Source organism: Podarcis erhardii, assembly GCF_964252035.2.
Source record: "Podarcis erhardii genome assembly, chromosome: 9".
Taxonomy (NCBI): Eukaryota; Metazoa; Chordata; class Lepidosauria; order Squamata; family Lacertidae; genus Podarcis; species Podarcis erhardii.
Window position 1 is genome coordinate 7,207,453 of NC_138512.1, and position 17,049 is coordinate 7,224,501.

A 17,049-nucleotide genomic window follows, 5' to 3' on the forward strand; every position below is an offset into this window, starting at 1 on the left:
CCCCACCATCCGAGCTGGGACCGCCGCTCCCAGGATGCCTTGCGGATCGACTCGCGAGGGGGCGGAGCTTACCGTCGCCCCTCCTCTTCCCTCTGCGGCCGCCCAGGCGAGAGACGCGAGGCCGCTTCCTCCGCGCGGACTCCACTCCCCAGCATGCCTCGCGCGGGGTCAAGGAAGCGCTTCCGGCTGGAGGAGACCGTCGGCTGTAAACATCCCGGTAGGCAGAGCAAGGAGGGGGGAATTTTGTAGGGAAATGGGCTTCTGCCGCTGCTATTCTGTACGGCATTTGTGGCCCCCCTTTTCCTCCAAGGGCCTCAAGGAGGACAGCCAAAGGCCTCTCCCTCCCCGGTTTATCCGCACCACAACAACCCCGCGAGGTGGGCCAGGCTGAGGCGGGGAAGGGGCTGCCAGTGGGCCACTTTCCCCTTCCTCCGAGGCTCCTTTCTCCTTTCTCCATGAGCCTGGGCAGCCTCCGAGCTGTTGGTTCTTCGGTGGTGGTGGTGGTGGGGAAGCGGTGCACGGTGGGTCAGGCATGGAAGGTGGTGGAGGGCCAAGAGCGGCATTCCTACTTGTTTTTATATATATATATATATATAATATTATTTTATATATTTTATATATATTATTTATATATATTATATTATATTATATTATATTATATTATATTATATTATATTATATTATATATATAATATATATTATATTATATATTATATTATATTATATTGCATAATATATATAATATAATATATATATTTATATATAATATTACTTTATATATATAATATAATATTTCCCCTTCCTCCGAGGCTCCTTTCTCCTTTCTCCATGAGCCTGGGCAGCCTCCGAGCTGTTGGTTCTTTGGTGGTGGTGGTGGGGAAGCGGTGCGCGGTGGGTCAGGCATGGAAGGTGGAGGAGGGCCAAGAGCGGCATTCCTACTTGTTTTTATATATATATATATATATATAATATTATTTTATATTTTTTATATATATTATTTATATTATATTATATTATATTATATTATATATATTATATATATTATATATATTATATTTGCTTTCGTAGATTTTCACGGGTACAGGAATGCAGGTTTTGGTGTCCTCGGGTGTCTTCCCGTGTAAAAGTTGGGGTGTCTAGGCGACGTTTCGACGAGGTCTCACTCGTCATCGCCTAGACACCCCAACTTTTACACGGGAAGACACCCGAGGACACCAAAACCTATATATATTATATTATATATTATATTATATTGCATAATATATATAATATAATATATATATTTATATATACTATTATTTTATATATATAATATAATATTTCCCCTTCCTCCGAGGCTCCTATCTGCTTTCTCCATGAGCCTGGGCAGCCTCCGAGCTGTTGGTTCTTCGGTGGTGGTGGTGGGGAAGCGGTGCGCGGTGGGTCAGGCATGGAAGGTGGAGGAGGGCCAAGAGCGGCATTCCTACTTGTTTTTTTATATATATATATAATATTATTTTATATTTTTTATATATATTATTTATATATATGTATATATATATAATATATTATATTATATTATATTATATATATAATATAATATATATTATATTATATAATATATTATATTGTATAATATATATAATATAATATATATATTTATATATACTATTATTTTATATATATAATATAATATTTCCCCTTCCTCCGAGGCTCCTATCTGCTTTCTCCATGAGCCTGGGCAGCCCCGGAGTTGTTGGTTCTTTGGTGGTGGTGGTGGTGGTGGTGGGGAAGCGGTGCGCGGTGGGTCAGGCATGGAAGGTGGTGGAGGGCCAAGAGCGGCATTCCTACTTGTTTTTTTTATATATATATAATATTTATTCAGAGTTTAAGAGTTACAAAAAGAAAATAATACAAAATACAAAAATAAAAATACAACAACAGAGAAAAAATAAAAATAAAAATACATTCACTTAAAAAAAAAAGAACAGATTAAACCTTTACATAGCTTTCTTCCTTTCTTTATTTCCTTGACCTCCTCACACCTCCCAATTTTGTATTCTAGTTCAAATCGTTTTTTCAGCAAATCCTTCCAACCTTATTTCCATTTAAATAATTTAATTTAATATATTTATAATTAACGTCCTTTCTTTCATCAATTTCATCAACTCATTTTTACTTAATCCTTTATATCATTTCTACCAAAACCACCTAGTTTTCTGAGCGGCATTCCTACTTGTGTGCAAGCAGCAGCGGGGCCGGGGATCCCTCAGCTGGAAAGGGAGGCTTCTCCCTTGCTTAACTGAGAGATCCTCGCCCCCTCCTGCTTGCACTCCAGCTCTGATAGGCAGCGAAGCGTCCCTTCGGAGCTGAGAGATCCCCGTCCCCGCTGCTGCTTGCACACAAGTAGGAGATGAGAGCTAGTGTGGTGTAGTGCAGTGTTTCCCAACCTTGGGCCTCCAGCTGTTTTTGGACTACAACTCCCATCATCCCTAGCTAGCAAGACCAGTGGTCAGGGATGATGGGAATTGTAGTTCAAAAACAGCTGGAGGCCCTCGGTTGGGAAACACTGGTGTAGTGTTTAAGAGCGGTAGACTCGTAATCTGGGGAACCGGGTTCGTGTCTCCGCTCCTCCACATGCAGCTGCTGGGTCACCTTGGGCTTGTCCCACTTCTCTGAAGTCTCTCAGCCCCACTCAGCTCACAGAGTGTTTGTTGTGGGGGAGGAAGGGAAAGGAGAATGTTAGCCGCTTGGAGACTCCTTAGGGCAGTGATAAAGCGGGATATCAAATCCAGACTCTTTCTTCTTCTTCTTCTGTGAGAGCTTCAAGGACTGGGGTGGGGTGGGGGGCGACTGTAGGGCTGCCGCCTTTGTTCTAGCAAAATACAGGACAGGGTAAGGTGGAGGCAATTATATTTACATATACAGTCATACCTCAGGTTGAATGTGCTTCGAGATGAGCGTGTTCGATTTGCGCTCCGCGGCAACCTGAAAGTGATGGAGTACGTTACTTCTGGGTTTTGCCGCTTGCGCATGAGCAGACACTCAAAATGACGTCATGCACAGAAGTGCCAAAATGTGACGTGCAGACGCGGGTTACGTTTGCTTCTAGATGTGAACGGGCCTCCGGAACGGATCCCGTTCACATCTGGAGGTACCACTGTACATAAAACGTAAAGGGACCCCTGACAGTTAGGTCCAGTCACGAACGACACAGAGAACAATTTTGGAAGTACAGAAGTGAGGTCTTTAGTCCAGCCATTTCCCCAATAATCCCATCAGATGAACATCCAGGCTTTTAGCTGAAGGATAGGGAAAGAAGCATTAATGCATTAAAAGAAATTAATGTTATTAACTTGCAAGATTTATATACAGTGGTACCTCGGGTTACATATGCTTCAGGTTACAGACGCTTCAGGTTACAGTCTCCACTAACCGAGAAATAGTACCTCGGGTTAAGAACTTTGCTTCAGGATGAGAACAGAAATTGTGCTCTGGCGGCGTGGCAGCAGCGGGAGGCCCCATTAGCTAAAGTGGTGCTTCAGGTTAAGAACGGTTTCAGGTTAAGAACAGACCTCCAGAACAAATTAAGTACCTATCCTGAGGTACCACTGTACAGTAGTAAAAAGGTAAAGGACCCCTGACAGTTAAGTCCAGTCGCAAACGACTCAGGTTGCTGCGCTCATCTCGCTTTACAGGCCAAGGGAGACCGTGTTTGTCCGCAGAAAGTTTTTCCGGGTCATGTGGCCAGCATGACTAAGCCGCTTCTGGAGAAACCAGAGCAGTGCACGGAAATGCCGTTCACTTTCCCGCCGGAGCGCTACCTATTTATGTACTTGCAATGGTGTGCTTTCGAACTGCTAGGTTGGCAGGAGCTGGGACCGAGCAATGGGAGCTCACCCGTGTCATATATAATGATTTTCAGTTATATACATTTCAGTAGCTTTACAATCATTCTAACATTTCAAAACTCGACTTCCTCCTTTTTCTGCGGTTCCTTAAATTTATTCTTTTACATTTCCTGCATATTCTAAATTAACTTATCTTTTTATTCATCTACTTTAAATATATGCTCATAAAACTGCAGATTTTTGCTATTGATTGATTGAATTTATTTACTGCGCTATACCCAGAGGTCTTAAGGCGGTTCACAGAAAAGATCACAATTTATAAAATCAAAATCAAAACAATAACCCAATAACACACCTCCAAAAAAGAGCCACGTTTTAAAAGAGCATAGGATGTCGATCAGGTAAACCAATGGCCTGGTTAAAAAGGAACGTTTTTGCCTGGCACCTAAAGATGTATAATGAATCCTGCCAATGGCCCTATCTGTTTACAGTTTGTAAATATTCAACAAGCCATTTCTATTATTTTATAAAAAGTGAATTATCTTGATTTTTTATTTTTCTGGTAAGTTTCACCATTTCTGCATATTCCATAAGTTTTTGTATCCATTTTTCTTTTGTCGGGACTTCTTTCCATTTTGGGGCAAGTAACATTCTTGCCGCTTTAGTTGCATACATGAATAAATTTCTATACTCTTTAGGTAGTTCTACCCCTATAATTCTCAAAAGGAAAGCTTCTGGTTATTTTACAAATGTTATTTTAAACATCTTTTTCAGTACATTGTATATCATTTCCCAGTAAGCTTTAAGCTTACTACAAGATAAATATGCTTTTTCTCTTTGCATTTCCAACACTTACTTGATTTTGATTTATACATTATTGACAATTTACCCAGTGTTAGATAACATCTATATAACATTTTCATGTAGTTTTCTTTTAAAGCATAGCTTGCTGTAAATTCCATAAATTCTATTGCAGCCTAACAGTATGGCTCCTCTGGAATTTGCCACACGCAAATACATACACACATACACATGAATTTGTAAATCTGTCTGTGCTTGGCTTTCCGGAGCTGAAATACATGACATTTCACACACCCATTCAAACTCATGTATTTGGAAAGGATCCCTAACTTGGCAGAGAGAGAGAAGATCTGAAATACAGGACAAAACTGTATCCATACAGGACATAGCATTAAAATGAAATTGAATTAGGAGGCAGTCCTGTATTATACAAGACAAGTGGCAACCCTAGGCGACTAGAGCACTGGTCTCTCCTAGGTCATAATAAGACACGCTCCCCCAGGTCACATTTTAATAGAAAAAATAAATATGTGGGTTTGTTTTGCAGTTATGTGGTTCCTTAGGGAAGAGCCGTAGCCCAATGCTAGAGCACATGCTTTGTATGCCGATGGTCACAGATTTAATCCCTAGCAACTTCAGTAGGGCTGAGAAAGCCTGCATTCGCCCCATAGGACGCACACACATTTCCCCTTCATTTTTTGAGGGGGAAAAGTGCATCCTATAGGGCGAAAAATACGGTAAGCACCCCTCAATTCCTTCATCCACGCTGTTTATAAAGATGTTGAACAACAACGGGCCCAAGGCAGAACTCTGCAATAACCCATTTGTCCCTTTTTTCCAGGAACCCTTTGTGAGCACTCTTTGAGTTCCGTCAATCAACCAGCTACAAATCCACCTAAAAGTAACCTCATCCAGCCCAAAGTTTACCAGATTCTTCGCAAAAATATGGGCGACTTTGCTAAAAGACTTACAGAAATCAAGATACACAACGTCCACAGTACAGTGGTGCCTCGCAAGACGAAATTAATTCGTTCCGCAAGTTTTTTCGTCTTGCGAGTTTTTCGTCTTGCGAAGCACGGTTTCCCATAGGAATGCATTGAAAATCAATCAATGCGTTCCTAAGGAAACCGCCTTCAGTCCAGGTCCGGGGACAGTCTGTACCCCGACCTCTTCTGAAGGCTGGGGGGGGGGGACAAGGGCTTTTCTTCCCACCCCCAGCATTTTAAAAAACCCCGGGACAGCAGAGGACTTCTCCGCTGTCCCGGGGGTTTTTAAAATGCTGGTGGGCGGCAGCGCTGCCGCCCACCAGCATTTTAACATTGCCCCGGACAGCGGACTTCTCCGCTGTCCCGGGGCGATTTTAAAGCCCCCGGGAAGGCGGGGGGGGGGAGCAAAGACTTTCGCCCCCCGCCAGCCTTCAGAAGAGGTCCAGGACCTCTTCTGAAGGCCGGTGGGGGGCGAAAGTCTTTGCTCCCCCCCGCCGCCTGCCTTCAAAAGCCGTCCGGGATACCGGGAAGCGCTTCCCTGCTATCCCAGACCGCTTTTAAAAAGCTGGCAGTGGGGAGCAAAGCCTTTCGGCCCCCGCCGGCCTTCCTGGACCTCTTCTGAAGGCCGGAGGGGGGGGAAAGGCTTTGCTCCCCACCGCCAGCATTTAAAAGAGGTCCCCGGAGATTTCCCTATGGGCTTTCTTCTTGCGAAGCAAGCCCATAGGGAAATTCGTCTTGCGAAGCGCCTCAAAAAACGGAAAACCCTTTCGTCTAGCGGGTTTTTCGTCTTGTGAGGCATTCGTCTTGCGGGGCACCACTGTATTCCCATGATCCACCAATCTTGTAACTATCCCAAAAAAAGCAGAGAGATTTTTCTGGCATGACTTTGAGAAACTTTCTGGCATGACTTTGAGAAACCCATGCTAGGTCTTAGTAATCACAGCATCCTTTTCTAAGTCTCATAGACCAAGTTGGGCACTACTTTCCTTTTGGGTGAAGACAGAGGCAAAGTAGTTGTTGAGCAGTTCTGCCTTCTCTCCGTCCCCCAAGAAGCATTTCTCTGTCTTCTTCACAGAGAGGACTACATCCTTCTTTTTCTTCCTCTTGCTTTGAAAGTAGCCAGAGAGACCTTTTAAAAATTATTTTTAACCTCTCTTGCAAGCCTGAGCTTATTCTGAACTCCTGTCTGCCCCCCCCTGCAGCTGGGTGTGCTGTGATGTCTGCAGCTGCTGTCCTTGCTACTTTGGCCTAGAATTGGTGTCCAAGGTGAGGGCACGGAATCACTTTTGCTGCTCAGGTGATACAGTTTGCACCCAACCAGTGCTAAGGGCAGTTGGGAGGGAGGTTACACCACGGTTAGTGGTGCCCTTCGGGGGAGACATTCCTTATGTAGAAGGGCTGTAGCGTATTGGCAGAGGACCTGTTTTGCATGTAGAAAGTCCCAAGGTCAACCCCTCCTGGCATCTCCAAATAGGCAAACCCCTGCCTGAAACCCTGGGGAGCTGCTGCCAGGCAGTGTAGGCAGTACTGAGCTCAATGAGCCCATGGTCTGACTCAGTAAAAGGCAGCTCCCTGTGTTCCTTTTACAGATTCCTCTTGGAGCTCAGATTGGGGCCTCACCGGACCAAGTCCTCCCAGGGAATCGGACGCCATGGCTCTCTCTGAGTGCTACATCGCAGTCAAGCTGGCAGATCAGCCGCTGGCTCCCAAGTCCATTTTGCGCCTGCCAGAAACGGAGCTGGGCGAGTGGCCCTTGGGGGGCTGCAGCATCTCCTACCTGAAGCAGCTCATCACAGGGAAGCTGCAGGAATCTGTCCCCGACCCGGAACTCATTGGTGAGCTGCTGTTCTTAACTTCCTGCCATATCATCATCATCACCATCATCAGAACTCAAGGTCATGAAATGCCCTGGCCACACAAGCTGTGTCATGGCTTCCCCCAAAGAATCCTGGGAAATGTAGAGACCTGCACCCCATTCCTTTCACAGAGCTACAGTTCCTGGAGTTCCAGGGAAGAAGAATCCAGGTCTCTCAGAGACAAGGCTAACCACCCTGTTTCGTGTAGGTGTAGCCGTTGTTGAACGCCAGCTTCCACCATCCCTGACCACTGGTCATGATTGTTGTTGCTGATGGGCGTTGGACTCCAAAAACGAGGCCAAATCCATGGTGTTACTAGAAAGCACTTAGCAACTAGGGACCAGTGTGCCCATGAGATCTCCTTGCCCTGCATGTGCCCGTTCAACAGCTTTGATTGGTTGAATTCACCCTATTACAGGCGCCACACAAGACCCACTCCAGATTTGTAAGAACTCAATCCTTTAGTGTGGCAGCACCTAAACTCTGGAACTCCCTGCCTATTGATCTCAAGCAGGCACCTTCACTGTATTCCTTTTGGTGTCTGCTAAAATGTTCTTGTAAATTATAAATTGATCTTGATCTTATGTTTTACCTTTTTGCAAAGCACTTTCAGGGTTTTTTCTTTTTACAATCAACCAGTGTATTAATTTTTATAAAACAAACAATCAGACATCTGGAGGGGGGCACCATGTTGTCCAGCTCTGGTTCAGAAAATGGTGCTGGTACCTCCCCGGCCCACAAGCCCAGCTTTTTCACGTGTGCCATGCTGCACTGCCTGCCTGCCTTTCAGATCTGATCTACTGTGGACGGAAGCTGCGGGATGATCAGACACTTGAATTCTATGGCATCCAGTCCGGCTCCACAGTCCATGTCCTCCGAAAGTCCTGGCCAGAGCCAGAACAGAAGCCAGGTAAGCCGGGATGGGACCAAAAACATTGGGAACCACTGATCCAGCGCATGGCTCATGAAAGCCAAGATGTCGCTGCATCATCAAATCCCTGCTCTGTGTCCCCTTCTGGCACCTCAGACAGTGGAATTGCAGAATATGCTTGACCCTTGTCTCATGGATGCCTGCTGCTGCTGCTGTCGTCTTTTGCTGACTGATTCCACCGAGTGTCTGATCTCTTGCTCTGCCCTTCTTCCCCCCAGAGCCAGTGGACAAAGCTGCCGCAGTCCGGGAGTTCCGGGTCCTGCACACCGCTCTGCACAGCAGTCCTGTCTTCAGGGATTCGGTGAGCATGGCTGACGCTGCCCTTCCTGGGCCCGCTGCGCCCCTTTCACAGGGAAGTGGGAAGCGCCGATACGTTGCTGCTGCTGTTCTCAAAGGCAGCTTGTGGCTTTCTCTGTCAGCCTTGCTGATTTCTCTGTGTCCCCCACGCAGGTCTTCAAGATGCTGGGGAACAAGGAGTCGCTTGATCAGATCATTGTTGCTACCCCTGGCCTCAGCAGCGACCCAGTCGCTTTGGGTAGGTAGGCTTGGTGTGTAGGCAAAGACACTGCCATTCTGTGTTTATCTCAGGCTGTCATACCTGAGCTGGCAAAAGTTTGACACTTAGGATTTAACTGTGTGAGGTCAACCTGTCTTGTCTTCTTCAAACCCCTCCTACCACCTACTGCAGGTACCAGAAGCATTGCAATCAGGCCTGCCTTCCTTCTGTCTGGATACTGCCATCAATTCCCCTTATCATCCAGTTTTCTGACCACCTCCCCAAACCAGGTTGTCAGTCAGCATGTTATGCCCACTGAGCACGCTCAGTCCACATTGGGCTGATTTTTTATGGGGTTCTCACCGCCAAAATGTACTTATACATACCTTGGGGTTCCTCTGAGTTTTCTTGGACTTCCCCCTTGTTCAAGAGTGGTGCCAATTTGGTGGGTGATGGCAAAGTAAGTGACAGGGCTCTCCCTCTGTAGACTGGAAATAGAGGGGGTGGTGATTAGATGGAACCCTTGAATACAAGTTTAGGGAGGGGGGCCGGGACCAGTGGGATACACCAATGGACCCATTTGGGAAGTAGGATTTTGGAAAAGGAGGACTTTTGATTTGATCTAGGAGTGTTTCTGCTGTATCCTCAGAGGCCATCTGCTGCGGATTCTTTAGCTGTGATTCCTGCATTGCAGGGAGTTGTACTAGATGACTCTGCAGTTCTATCATTCAGTGCTCTAATCTTTAGTACTTTCAGTTGAAAGGAGGTCCTTGTGGTTTCAGCGGATCTTCTTTCCAAGTAAATGTGCTGGGGGCTGCAGCAAAATGTTGTTGCACTACCCCTACCCCTAGGAAAACACTAAATTAATGAGATTTCCAATTATATTTTGCTTCCTGACTGGTAGGATTGATTGCTTCATGCCAAGTCAGTGTAGGTCTGTTTTGCTTACAGGCTTCAGGTTTGCACTTTTTAAGGAAGGGGTTTCCTCTACAGGGCTCACAGATGGTGTTCAAAACTCCCATTGTTCTAGGCGCATTTTGTGACAGGGAATTTCATTAGTGTTAGTAGTTTCTGAGCTCTGACCACGGTATTGCAGGTTAAAACTGCAGAGTGGAAGGAAAGGAGGACCTTCTTCTGCCTCCCCGCTTTCAGTTACTCACTGAAGTCTGGAGAAGAGACTCTTTTAAGAATAATAGAGGGGTGGGCAGGGGGAGGACTAGACCGCGCGAAAAATGAACATAATATTTTAGCTGTAGTTCATGCATTTTCGGCTTTGTATTCATGTTATAAAAAAGTGTGCCTAGACATTCTGTTGTTGCACCCATAACCTAGGTTCATTGTGCCATTTAGCTCCTAGCTTTCATATACAGTGGTACCTTGGGTTACAGACGCTTCAGGTCATGTGTTTTTGGGTTGTGCACTGCGCCGAACCCAGAAGTACCGGAATGGGTTACTTCCAGGTTTTGACACATGCACAGAAGTGCAACCTGTGCGTGCATAGCTGGTTGCGAATGCTGTGGGTTGCGAACATGCCTCCCGCACAGATCACGTTCGCAACCTGAGGTTCCACTGTACCAGTTTCTAACACTGCTCACATATTCCTGTGCACCACCCTGAGATCTTCTGAAGTATATACCGGTAAGTTTTCTTCTGAAGTATATAAATTCTGCAGTATGTAAATTTAATAATAATAATAATAATATTTATTGGTGGATAGGATGTTACAGATTTTTCTTGTTGAATACAATAATTTCTTTGTCTGACAGGTGTCTTGCAGGATAAGGATCTTTTCTCTGTCTTTGCTGACCCGAATATGTTGGACACGTAAGTTTTTGTTTAAGCATCATAGACCTGAGTCCTGGTGTCCTCCTGAGTCACTCCGGAGAGAGATTTTCACAGACAAAACAGATTTCCTGTCAAACTTCAAATCTTTTGCCCCTGCCCCTGAAAAAAAGGGTAAAGATTTTTGTGGTGCTGATTTTTTTGTAGTTGGCACCTATTTCCCTATGTGAAGGCATCTCAACCAGTTCTGAGTTACTGAACCATTTTGTTTCTGAATTGTTGAGTTCAAATTGATGAACTTGGACTGGAACAATGTTTTAGTAAGAACTTTAGGAATTTTTTAATATCACAAGCTGTTGGGCAGCGGAAAAGGCTGCTACGGAAGAAGGCAACTTTATTTTGTTAGAATTTTTTGTTAAGTCTGGATGGCCTACCTATCAGGGCTGTTGTAGGAGCTGGTTTCTGCCATTGGTGGGGCTGGGGTAGATGTCCTTGGGGGGTCCTGTGGCTGTTGGGCCTCCCCCAGCTTACTTGTTCTTGCCACTCTTTCTAGGCTCATCCCATCCCACCCTGCCTTGGTGAATGCCATTATCCTGGTTCTCCACTCCGTGGCCAGCAGCACCCCCTTGCCTACGGGAGAGACCTCCTCACACAGCATGCCTTCCAGCTCCTACCGGGACATGCCAGGTGAACGAGGCGCTCCTGCGTGGGGCACAGATCTCTGAGGGGCTGAGAGGCAAATGTAGTGCAGTTCCGATGTTTTGTAATTCTAAAATGGGGAGTTCGCACATCAGAATTTGTATTGAATGGTACCTGAGTTTGAGGAGAACCTTGTCCTTCCCTCTGGTCTCTTTCCTTGGGCAGGTGGCTTCCTGTTTGAAGGTCTCTCTGATGATGAAGACGATTTCCATCAGGTAATGTTGAAAAGACCTGAGAGTTGCGTTGGGTGCCCCTGTGAAGGACACGAGGCCAAAGGACCATCCAGTCCTGCCTCCTGTTCTGTTAGAATTTCTGCTCCATGATTGCAGTCATGGGATTTATGTCTATCACATGTCGGTGCATGTTTTGACTCCACAGAGTGGGAAGTGACGGAGGCAGGATGTTTGTGTTACTGTGTTCCGTAAGGTGGGACTATTGTCCTTGGTTCTTTTTTTACTGTCTGATGCTAGAGAGAGAGGGAGCCATGTTGCAGAGCTCCGTGTGTGTTTATATGTAAATAAAGTAGATTAGCCAAAATGCTGAGTTGCTGAGGTCTGTCACGCATGAACTGCGAAGACACTGCGGATCCCTAGGATCGACCAGGAGAGAGGGAACATGCCAGTCGGGCATGTGTCTCTGCCAGGGTCCTCCTCTAGTGTAGGCTGAGCTCCTGACATGTGGGAAACCACGGGGCCAACCAGATGCTTCTTCTGACAAGCCAACCTGCAGGACAGGAGGGCGACTTTACTTAACCCAGTTGTGGTGGCCATCAACTGACATTTGGAAGCATACGGCCTCTGTTACCAGAGTTCAGCACACAGTTGCCCTGGCAAATAGCCTGTGCTGGTTCCGGGGGGGAGGGGGGTTACCGTGAGGCGTGGTCAAAGTCTGGTCCTGGGCCGAGGGTCTGGAGACTGTCCACCAAGGGGGAAGCGGGATCCAAAGCAAGAAGCTGGGCATGGTCGGGAACTCCGGAAAAACAGGTCTGGGTGCTAGCAGAAACAGGTTTCCAACATTGTTGCTCCCGCAACCTGGGACTGGGCTGACTGGCCTTTATCTCCTCTGAGGCCAGGGGCGGTCCCCGCCCACAGGTGACCCGCCTCTCCTGGCCTTAAGGCGAGCACTCCTCCTGAGAGAACCCAGTTCCCTCCGCCTCTCTGCCCTGAGCCTCTGTAGCTCAGGAGAGGCTGAAGCGTTACTGGACCCAGAGGCAGCCTCACCTTCCCCTGACAGGGCTGGGAGAGGCGCACCTGCATGCAATGGGTCCTCGATCACCTCCGGAGCCAGAGTGGATACATCTGGTGTCTGCGCCTGGGGACCCGGCACAGGTGCAGGCCCTTCAGATTTAAGCCCCTGCTCCGGCTCAGCCGGCCCTGGAGGCGGGGACTCCTGTGTAGGCTGGGACTCCTCAGGTGCAGCTTCTGAATCAGATTCCCAGGCCATCACATAGCCATTGGTAGCTTTATTCCCCATGAATGTGTCTAAATTGTTCAAAAAGCTGCTCATGTTATCAGCAATGCTTACCTCTTACAGCAAATTCAGTAGTTTCACTCTGCTTGGAGGGATTCCTAGTGTTTCGTTTCGTTTTGAATTGCTCACAATTCGGTTTCATTGGATGGTCCTGAGTTACAGGATTGTGAGAGAGGGAGAAAAGCTTTCTGCACTGTGCCTAATGTTATGCCTTGATCATGTCCCCTCTCCTTTTCATTCAAAAAGTTGAAATATGTCATCTGTTAATGGATATGCAGCAAGACGACACATTGCCTTAAAAATACGTTGGGGTTGAATTTGATATGACTTGTAAGCTTTGGGAGAGAGCTGCCGTTTTTTTATATTTTGGAGTGCCTTTTAAATATTAAGTGCTACTTAGATTTTTCAGCATTGAATGGGAATCTCTCAGAGCAAAAACATACGCCTCTGACTCTCAAGTTCTTGAGCTGCCTTGTTCAAAACACAGCCTATACCACCGAATACCAGGTGCTTGGGGTAAAAACAGCTGTCTTGGTGGGCTTCCCAGGGGCTTCAGGTCTGATCCAGAAAGGCCTTTCTTATGCTGGGCAGTTGGCAGGAGCTCTGTATCAACTGGATTTGCCAGGATGCAACTGAATTGCACTCAAAAATAGCAAGAGTCTAGAAGCTGATTCCTCCTGTTGTTTGCATTGCGAGAGAAGTGAAGTAGGAGCAGAATGAATGTTAGAATAGCCCTGCAGAATCAGGCCAATGGCCCACCTAGTCAAACATGCTGCCCTCACTGTGGCCCACCAGATGTCTCTGCAGGAAGCCACAAGCAGGATCCGAGCACAAGAGCCTCTCCCCTTCCAGCAACTGGTATTCAGAACCATTTACGGCTCCCAACAGTGGAGGCAGAGTGCGGCCATCCTGGCTCGGAGCCACTGATAGCCCTCTCCGCCATGAATTTCTCTTAAGTGCGCTGAGTGCTTGCTGGCTTATCCTGATGTGCGAATGCAGCCAGTCTATGAAGTCATCCAAAGATTATCCAGAACTCTTCAGTATTTCCTTTCTAGAGAGGAAGCAGGTGTCTCTGTGTCAGGCAGAGACTCCTCCAGTGGGGATTCTGTATGTTCCCAACTGGTTCAGAAATGAAATCACTCTTTAAAAAACGGAACCTGGAGGTCCCGCTCCTGGTCTCTGCTCGCTTGGGTTGGGGAGTCAGCTGTGCAGTTGAAATGAACGCATCATTTCCTCTTTCCCCTCCAGAGCACAAGGACCACACCTTCCAGCAGCACCTCTGGGTCCCGCCCGGCGTCCCTTGGCTACACTGGGGCAGCCGGCCCCCGGCCCATCACCCAGAGCGAATTGGCGACGGCCCTGGCTCTGGCCAGTACCCCTGAGAGCAGCTCCCACACTCCGACCCCCGGGACCCAGGTAAAGGGGAAGCATGGGGTGCGGCTGGATGCTGTTGGGCACCTTCCAGAGGCATTCCTGGGGGTTGGACTAGATGACCTTGGGAGGGCCTCCCAACTCTAGGATTCTATGGTATTAAAAAGACCTGGGGTGCAGGCCCGTTTCCTGCCCATGCTGTAAACACACATGTGCTTCTATGCCAAGGGTGAGGGGTTTATTCTCTAGCTGAGGGCCACATTCCCCTCATCAACAATGTGCTGGAGGCCAGGGGTGGGAGGGGCCTGGCAGAAGAAGCCCTGGGGCTTGGGCCCTGTGGGTCACCTCCTTACAGTGCCCTCTGAGACACAAAGCACTGCCTTAGTGGTACAGGAACTTCGGAGGGGAATATTCTGCTCCCCCTGTAACAGGGATGAGGCAGCTGTGGCCCTCCAGGGGCTATTGGTGGCCTCCAGCTCCCATTCACCCTGACCATTGACTTTGCTGGCCCTGGTTGCTGGGCTTGGAGTCTAATATTGCCTGTAGAGCCACAGGTTTCTCCACCTCTGCGGTAAAGAGACCTATAATGGGAAATCCTCCATTCCCTTCTATGCACCAAAAGCATCTTCTTCTTCCTCTTCCTTTTCCCAGGGGCATTCTTCAGGCACGTCTCCGATGTCCTCCAGCGTCCAGTCAGGAACGCCCATCACCAATGACCTCTTCAGCCAGGCCTTGCAGCACGCCTTGCAGGCTTCCGGGCAGCCAAACCTCCAGGTCCGTAACCTTCAGGCGCACCTGCCCGCCCCAGTGGCGCAGTCGGCTTGGCCGAAGCCGTCCTTGCTTTGGTGGCCTGGGCAGTGCACAAGCCACTTTTACAAGGAGGGCTCCTTTGGGAGAAAGAGTGGGGTGGAAATGTAATTAAAAAATAAATCAACCCTGGTGACATTACATCCTCTTTAACCACCCTACGCAAGATGGGTTAGGCTCAGGGCTAGCAACTTGCCCAATTTCTTTATCTCTCCCCTACTCTGTCTCCCCTGCTTGAAGCTAATTCAAGTGAGCATTTAGTTTCATGACAACCCAGCAGGGCCAGGGAAGCCAAGCCTGAGGCTGCCTGAGGTGATTGCAGGCAGACCTGGATTTGCCCTGGGGATTTCCTGTGAGTTAAGCCTAGTGTTCTGCAGCCTCCGTGTGCCCCCTCCTTCTCCCTGAGCAGCTTTATGAGGTGGGTCAGGCAGACGATTAACTTGATTGATTAAGGTCCCAGGGCAGGTTATAGCATTAAACACAACATTTAAAACCACGGAGAAGGCCCTCTCCCCTTGTCCCCCATCCCTGCAGGCAGAGGAACTGCCAAGAGGGCCTCCTCTGCTGATTTCAGCACCCACCCAAAAGTGCCTGTCAGGAAGGAGGCCTCAGGTATTTGGGGCCTGAGTCATTTAGGCCTGGAAATGAACTGGCAACCACTGACTTGCCCAAGAGCACTGTGCCAGCTTCTGCAGCCCTGGCTCTGGTTCTCTCCCACTGCCCCTCCAAATCCAGCCATCCCACTTGACTGTGTGGGGACTTGGGCTAACTCTGCTCCTTCCCTCTCTTCCACCTACAGAGCCAGTGGCAGCTGCAGCTGCAGCAGTTGCGGGACATGGGCATCCACGACGACGAGCTGAGCCTCCGAGCCCTCCAGGCCACTGGGGGGGATATCCAGGCCGCTCTGGAGCTCATATTTGCTGGAGGAGCCCCCTAATCTCTCTGCATGCTTACCTGTGTGCCTCTGACGGAGAGGCCTTGGACCCTGGGAGGTTATTCTATTGCGCTTGATCCCTGCACCCACTGAGCCCGTCTTTGGGCACCCAGCACCCATCATTGCCCTGATCTCCGTCCACGCTGCACTGGGCCAGCCCACAATCTCCCCCACCCTCCACTTTTCCTTGTTTGAAGAAAAGCCTTTTTAAGGCAGAGGGGCTGATGGACAGCAACAAGGCAGAAGCTCTGACTTTGGGATGGATTGTGATGAAGCAGCAGCTGCTTCCAGGGCTGGGTGAAAAGACTCTGCACCTCAGACAGCTGGGTGCCCATGTTCCCCTCTGGAAGAAGATCGGGCCCTGCCCTCTCTGAAGGGATCCTCCATCGTTCTGAATAACTTGCATGCTTTTTCCTCCTGAGTTCATGACTCTTGTCTAGTTTGTATGACTCTCAGGCACCTTAATTAAAGCTGACCTTCTCCCAACAGGCTGTGCTTCTGTTGTCCATTAAGGTTTTGAGCCTCTGGTGCCCAGCTGACAGCCGCCTAGCGCTCTCATGAAACAAGAGTGGGCATCCAGCAAAGCTGAATGTTGGAAGTTTTAGAGCACCTTAAAAATGGGAGTTTTTCGTGGAGTGCACAGTTAAAGCATGGATCTGGCTCTCTCAAGAGACAGGGCTGGCCACCTGACAGCTTTAGAAGAGGATTGGACAAATTCATGGAGGAGAGGGGGATCGATGGTTACTATTTTTTTTTTTTTAAAAAAATGATATTTATTAAAGTTTCCAATAAAAGACATATAAACACAAACAACAATAAAAACATACATAAACAAAAACAAAAAACATGTATAAATTCAAACCTTATTTTCTAAACCTAATTTCCCCGACCTCCTCCCCCCTCCCCCCTCTGTATTCCAATCTCATTTATCTTATCAGCAAATCCATTCCCATATTTCCCATAGTTTTTGATAATTCTGTTCTTTTTCCTTAACAACACCCCTGCAAACCACTAATTTTTAAACTCATATCTTTCTAGCCTTCATTAATTTTATAATGTTTATTAAGGTAGTCTTTAAACTTCTTC

General features: G+C 47.6%; 1 protein-coding gene across 1 annotated transcript; it reads left to right on the forward strand.

The window, feature by feature from the left end:
- Positions 1-77: 77 nt before the first annotated feature.
- Positions 78-16,449, forward strand: UBL7 (ubiquitin like 7). Its single transcript, XM_081876518.1, has 11 exons — positions 78-217; positions 7,207-7,452; positions 8,264-8,383; positions 8,623-8,705; positions 8,855-8,939; positions 10,667-10,724; positions 11,236-11,369; positions 11,547-11,596; positions 14,100-14,267; positions 14,874-14,996; positions 15,829-16,449. The coding sequence occupies exons 1-11, from the start codon at positions 154-156 to the stop codon at positions 15,964-15,966; spliced, it is 1,269 nt and encodes a 422-aa protein (XP_081732644.1). The 5' UTR covers positions 78-153; the 3' UTR covers positions 15,967-16,449.
- The last annotated feature ends 600 nt before the right edge of the window (positions 16,450-17,049 follow it).